Source organism: Sparus aurata, chromosome 7 (genome assembly GCF_900880675.1).
Source record: "Sparus aurata chromosome 7, fSpaAur1.1, whole genome shotgun sequence".
Taxonomy (NCBI): domain Eukaryota; kingdom Metazoa; phylum Chordata; class Actinopteri; order Spariformes; family Sparidae; genus Sparus; species Sparus aurata.
In genome coordinates, this window is record NC_044193.1 from 17,343,081 (window position 1) to 17,350,170 (window position 7,090).

The 7,090-nt window shown below is 41.6% G+C and overlaps 1 protein-coding gene across 2 annotated transcripts; it reads right to left on the reverse strand.

The window, feature by feature from the left end:
• Positions 1-2,088: 2,088 nt before the first annotated feature.
• On the reverse strand, positions 2,089-6,636 carry arf3a (ADP-ribosylation factor 3a). Of its 2 annotated transcripts, none has more exons than XM_030423804.1 (5): positions 6,539-6,636; positions 5,275-5,457; positions 5,078-5,188; positions 4,622-4,746; positions 2,089-4,529 (listed from the first exon to the last, which is right to left on the reverse strand). In XM_030423804.1, the coding sequence occupies exons 2-5, from the start codon at positions 5,420-5,422 to the stop codon at positions 4,368-4,370; spliced, it is 546 nt and encodes a 181-aa protein (XP_030279664.1). In that variant the 5' UTR covers positions 5,423-5,457; positions 6,539-6,636; the 3' UTR covers positions 2,089-4,367. The 2 variants fall into 2 exon arrangements, with proteins under 2 accessions (XP_030279664.1, XP_030279663.1); XM_030423803.1 differs by having other exon boundaries at positions 5,275-5,516.
• Between the last annotated feature and the right edge of the window lie 454 nt (positions 6,637-7,090).

Genomic DNA, 7,090 nt, shown 5'->3' on the forward strand with positions numbered 1-7,090 from the left:
ACCACAGTACAAATGTCATGACGTCAAAACTGTAATTCTATCAAATTCTGTTGATAATTGTTGGCTAGTTAAGTTTCTAATGCCTCCAAAAAGAAGTCTTACATATCGAGCATTTAATCAACACTTTTTCATGTCATGAAAGTGGCGAACACAGGCTTCACAAGACACCAAAACTACAGCTGCAGTAGTAAAACATTTAATTTCATTACGAAATGACAGCTTATTTTGCTCAATCATTTAGCCAAAAGAAATCAGCATAAATGGAGGGAACATTTTGGTTAAAAAAAGTACATGCTGTTAAGGGCGTCACTTTGTGTTGAAAAGTGGTGGGGACACAAGAGCTTAGATGAAAAGAAGTCCTGTAAACAGTCTTCAACAGATGCCATTTTAGGCAATATGATGGGGCAACCATATGAGGTCAAAATAGACATTTACTCCGGGGGAAAAAATGCATAATGTCATGGGAACACTTCTTATTTTTATGACATTTTTAACAAAAAAGGCATTTAAGAAGTGATGGGGACAAAATCTGCCATTCTAAAAAGTAACCCTAACCCTGTAAGATCATCATATCTTGTCATGTGAGAGCTACATATCTCTAAAAGGTTCATTTTCATGAGCTCAGGAACAGAAACAGCCTGTTTCAGCTTTGTGAGGATTTCTAATTAGTTTATTAAGCTAAAGAAGAAGGAGAAAACATATAAAGGAAACACTTCATCTTTTGGTTGATCAACACATCTGGAGATACGTGGTTTTCACTGGACAGGACGGAAATTAAAATGTGTAATCTGAAAAGTAACTGGTAACTAGATAGACAAATGTATCGGAGTAAAAAGTGCAATGTTTTCCTCTGTTATGTAGTGGAATTGAAGCATAAAGTAGCATAAAATGGAAATACTGGGGTAAAATACCTTCAATTTATACTTAAGCACCATACTTGTGAGGAAATCTACCTAGTTACATTCCACCACTGTTCACTACGCCACCGTGGTGTCAGCCCCAGTGTCAGCCCTGGTGGCCCTGTCCCTTCCAAAGGCGAGCTGTGGGGGTGACTGCTGTGGCCTTTTGCGGTTGCCACTCCCTTCAGTAGATTGATGAATTGATTGTGGGGCTGCTGCCAGTGTGTCTGTGCCCTGGGCGAAGGCGTCCCGGTTACGGGTGGGAATCCCAGCTATGGCATCCGCCCTGGGGCTACTATTGTGGTTGTCCTGCAGGGGGCCCTGGGGGCTGGTGGCCCCGGGAGCAGCTCTGACCCACATACTGCTGTCACACCCCTGGAGACACAGCGGCACTCTCCTCCACACAGACCTCTGATTGGCTCAGACAAAATGACTCTCTGTGGAGAGCAGCAATTCCACAGGGAAACTACCTGACTGTGTCAAACTTCTCTTCATGGCAGCAGTTAGCAAAGGCCAAAAGAGAAAGACCACATAGATCCATGTCCTTCCCTCCTCTTTCCTTGCCCATATCCACCACTACATGCTCAGTAACCTGGTTCCTTATACGTGAAGTTAATTAATCTGACTTCGGTCTTATTTGGCAACTGATGCGAGGAACATTTGCTGAGTTAAAATCTTTAAGTCAGAATGTTGTTCAAGTTTCAAGTCCTCCTTCACTCAAAACTATGTCTTATTGTAATTTCACTTAGATGTTTGACCCCCATTGTGCATTAAAAATGAAAACACATCAGATTGTTTTGTCCTCTGAAGTGTCTCTGTATCTGCAGTGGATGTAATATTATAATATGTCACGACAAGCAGAGTGCTATGGTAAAAGCTACCTATTATATATAACTAATATGTATATGTGTATATATACACAAACATATATACATACACATATATACATACATACATATATATATATATACATATATAATCATATTATATATATACACACATTATATATGTTTATTTATTGTATATATTTTAATTCATCATGTCTCATGATGTAGCCTAATTGTATTGCGACATTATTTCAAGGCCATATCACCAAGCTATGGCTCAAAGGTTTGAGATCTACAAAACAGGTAAATAAGGGATAAAGGGCAAATGTTAAAAAGGTGAAAAACGAGTGAGCCAAAGCAAATTTGTGTTTTGGTCTTTTTATTGATTGATCGATGTAGTGCCAGGAATCATTAAATCTTTCAACACTTTTGCACCAGTTTGTGTTGCTTTTACCTCCTCCATTTGATAATATTCCTCTGAAATTCATTGAATCCATGTTCAGTTTGTTCCCTTTTTTGAATAATCATTGTCAGCTGGAATGTTCTGCAGTCTCGCTTCTTCTGCATTTTTTCAAGTTTAAAAGTCGGCCAATAGTCATTGAAGGAAGGATGCTTAGCCACAACAGTACTGGGAGTGCATCAGCGTTACAGATCATAGGTGAGATACTTGAATGTCGGACATTCCTACATACAAACCTGTTATCAAAGAGAACTTAACCACCTGCAATATAAGGCCACGAAAACAATTTTCACACCAAACCAAATGTAATAGAGGGCACGTCACACACACAAGCTGCTGTCAGTTGTACATATCTGCCAACACACTGACCCCAATATCTACAGGTGTATTAATAACACTTTCAATTTGAGTACCATGGTATACTTTTCTTGTTACATAAACATATATACAGTTGCGCTGACATAGAAAAAGCATGCTTTTGCATATTAGAAGGTTGTTCGGTAAACTTTACACTAAATTCATAACATTTATCAGTACAGCATTGTTCCAACCAGCAGCAGTAATTTAGACTAACAAATATAGTCTGAGGGAACAGGCTATTATAATTCACTTTTATTACAGATCTTGTACAGTATTAACATGCCTTATGATGCAGAAGTACTTTCATCCCCTCTCCTATTTTTTTCAAATTAAGTGATTCGTGTGAACACTCAAAAAGACGACCGTCTGATCTAGTAAGCAAATCAAGAAAAAAAACACAAAAATCAACACTTGCCTTTTGGTCCAACATAAATAAATACTCCATTCAAAAATCAAAGAAAAAAAAACAAAAACAGACATTAAATTTTTTTACAACAATAATGTGTTTAGTGTTACAGAGATACTGTTAAAACAAGAAACATGTAGTGTCACGCCAATTAGGGATGGATACATCAGGATGACAAGCAATGTGAGTTCTTGTTGATAGATGTAGTGCAGCTGCTCACGCAAACTGTATCAAAAAAAATCAAATGTTCGGAACCTTGTAAGCTCTCTGATATTGCCAATCACATGCTCTGCTGCATCACTCTCCACGGGGCAAGCCAATAGCAGCATCATTTTTCTTCCCAAGACACAGAGGTGGTACAGTGTGCCTGTTCTGTCGTCTGTATCAGTTCAGCTGTCACACCTCGCTGACGCCAGACAAAATTGTTTTTAACCCTTATTGAGCCAGGCAAGTCGACTATTAGAACCAATCTTTATTTACAGCAGCGTCCTGCCGTAGTTCACGCAGCTCTTCACAAGCCCACGAGCTGGTACTGGGATATCTCCATGCAGTTTGGGAAGCAGCAATATACAGTGATACCGGGGCTTCTTTTTTTTTCTTTTTTTCCCATTTTTCCAACAGCTGCCTTAGCATTGAATGCACATTGCAATAATAGGAGGGAAAACCATGTGATGCACTTAAAACGTACAGGGAATAAATAAATAAATAAATAAATGTTGACAAAAATATAAACTGTTTGAGACTATCCAGTGTGTCATCATGTTTCGTGTCAATAAAATGATTAAAACCCAAATAAAAATAAATACATTTAAATAAATAAAATCTAAAATAACTTATAAAGTTTCAATAAATAAAGATTTTGCTCTGAAGCGCGTTATCTGATGTGGTAAAACAAGACATTTATCGGAGCCTGTATGAGTATACTGTTTTTGAACAATGTGATAGTTTTCTGAGATAGTACTCCCACTATACTATTAAGACATTCTTTATAATTAACATCAAGTTTAAAGTATCTGGGGGAAGGTTGCTTGGCCATCATCAACTTTTCTGGACGGATTTAAAAGGTGATGGAGGTCAGAGGTCATAGAAACTGCAAAGTAGAGAGGAATACATATGCCTTTACAGTAACATTATACTATTACATCCCAATATTCAGCTTGTAAGAATGTGAGTAATTTCGGTCAACTTCGACATCATTGGTTTGTAAATATTTCAACATGCTCAATGCAGATCCAAATAATTCATATGACTGAAAATAAAGAGATGAAATGGAAGTATTTTTGGGGGGAAAGCCATTGAGAGTCACCCCCTGGGAGCTTTTCAGCACTACCTCTCCATGTAAACACAATGGATCCACTAAAACCTCTACCTGGAGCTGGCACCCAGGCTCTTCCCCACTCTACTGACCGTACCCATCACTTCTTGTTCTTCAGCTGATTGGCCAGCCAGTCAAGGCCCTCGTAGAGACCATCTCCGCTGGTGGCACAGGTGGCTTGGATGTACCAGTTACGGTGGCGTAGGGAGTGCAGGCCCAGCTTGTCTGTGATCTCTGCGGCGTTCATGGCATTGGGCAGGTCCTGGAGGAAAATCACATTGGGTGTGTCAATCAGGAGGCTTCAGTAGGAAAAAAAGTAGAAAATACAAAAGAGGAGACACAAGAATGTTGTACCTGTTTGTTGGCAAAGACGAGAAGAACAGCATCCCGCAGCTCGTCTTCAGCCAGCATCCTCATCAGCTCCTCCCGAGCTTCATTCACACGCTCACGATCATTGCTGTCCACCACAAAGATCAAACCTGCAGGGAGAGATAAGAGATTGTGTCTTTTTAAAGAGTTAAACAAAATCATCCCTCTTTTTGATAATATGCTGACATCACATTTCTAAAAAATCATACTGCTGAACCACATTTATTCACCGTCAAAGCTTTCAACATGACTAACACTATAATAATTTGAAACAGTTGGAAGCTGTATGCAGATGACCTCATCTTAAGCATTAGTCAGAAATGCCCTCAGGTGCTGGGGGCGAGAGTGTGCTGCAGGATCAGCCACAGGACTGAGCACCCTAATTAACTCCAACATGGATGACTTGTGCATCATCTTTAAGAGGCAGCTGGCGCTGCTCACCCTGGGTGTTCTGGAAGTAGTGTCTCCACAGGGGACGGATCTTGTCCTGGCCGCCCACGTCCCACACGGTGAAGCTGATGTTCTTGTACTCCACTGTCTCTACATTGAAACCTGGATAAAAAGCAAACAAAAAGAGTCACAAAAGCCGGACGAACTCAGTGACATGCTGTGTTGCAATGAGTTCTTTGCTCACACACCGATCGTGGGAATGGTGGTCACGATCTCCCCCAGCTTCAGCTTGTAGAGGATGGTGGTTTTCCCAGCAGCGTCTAGACCCACCATGAGAATCCTCATCTCCTTTTTGCCTATCAGGCTCTTCAACAGGTTCCCAAAGATGTTTCCCATGATGACCGGTGGCTCTCACCTCAGCTGCGAAAGAACTGTGACACAGGCAACTGAAGGGACTGCTTTCCGTACGAGGCAGCAAAGCAAAACAAACCTTGAAACACATATAGAAAGTCAAAACCGCACACACACAAATCCCAGCAGCTCTTCAAATGCTTAACATCACCACCTTGTTAGGGCTTGAAGCCACCTCACAGGAAAGCCAGTAAAAGTATACTTCACACCTCGGCAGGCGGCTGACCTGACTTAAAAGGCTGTTGCTTTACACTCTGACAGCTCACTTGGGAAACTGGCCGCCATGCTGGATCACTTTTCATGTGCTGCACAGTAAGCCACCTTTTTCTGCTGTTTCTGGCAATTGAACAAATGCCTGTGTAATAATCACTTCATATGACGCTGAATGACACATAACCTCAAGCTGTGAGAATGAAAGGCAGCCTCTTTGAATGTGACTTGTGGTCTTTTTCTCTGTATGGCCCCTTTAACAGGCCAACTCTGATGTCAACTTGTGCTATCCCACCTGAGGTGCGTTTGGGTTCACATGGGTATTCCAAAATTAGAAGGGAGCCTCCTGTGCGGCATACGAGGCATCTCCAGAAAGCCTTTATTTGTGTATGCTCGTCCATCTCAGCGCTGGTAACCGATGCTGTTAGCCTCGACATCCATTCATTGACATCAAATACACGGGCTGTAGCCGCTAGCATAACCTGTCACACAGCTGCAGTGGCCGCACATCCATGTACATTTGTCATATTGCGAGGGTAAGACGGCTGGTGCTGCAGTACAAGCAGGCGGTGAATTTGAATGAGCTCAAACTGCGGCTTTCCAGCGTGAAACGGGAATCATTTTCGCTGTAAGCCGGCGACAATATCAGCTAATGTCTTCGATACTGAAAAGGAAAATCCTCCGGGTCAGTTTGTGTGCTGTAATGCCCTCGTACAGTCACGACAAGCGCACCCGTCGGCCTGATGTCGTCGATTTAACGGCCGCTCATTTTTCTTTTACCACGAAGCGTTTACGAGGCGTTAAAAACAGCGTGAAATGCGCTGCGGTCACCTTTATTACTCGTATACATCTTTAAGCATTTTTCACCATTTGCATGTCATTCACACTTACCCGTCAACGGCAGGCAGGCTACCAGCTGGAGTTAAGGCAAAGGACTGGATGATAGTCTCGCGATGGGCAGCGGCTGTGTTACTGAGCGCTCTCGCGATATTTCAGACTCCAGAACACCTCTCATGGTTTGTCATCGATGACTTGTTAGAAGCCAGGAGCACTGCTGGAGGGCAGCTCTAATGTAATGTTCTCCTCATAAAACATAAAAAAACTAACTGTGTATCATCAGCATCGACCTGCTTTAAGGCTTAACCTGATTTTTGTGAGATGAATTGCAGCGTAAAGTTTTAAATACATGATTCATACACAATGTTGTTTTTTGACAAATGGACATGGGTTTAAATGTTATTTGTGTGGTGGTGGCTGCTGCGGCAGGGTACCAACAACTAAACCAATATGATATGTAGCAGAGAGTCTGCAGGCAAACATGCTTGAATAATTAAAACAGGAATCATCTTAATGAATAAGTAAATGGCTGACTGTAATAGGATGCCAAGTGATACTTCCTGGCAGCAGCCCTCTGTGTGTGTGACAGATAATGAGGTGACGGGA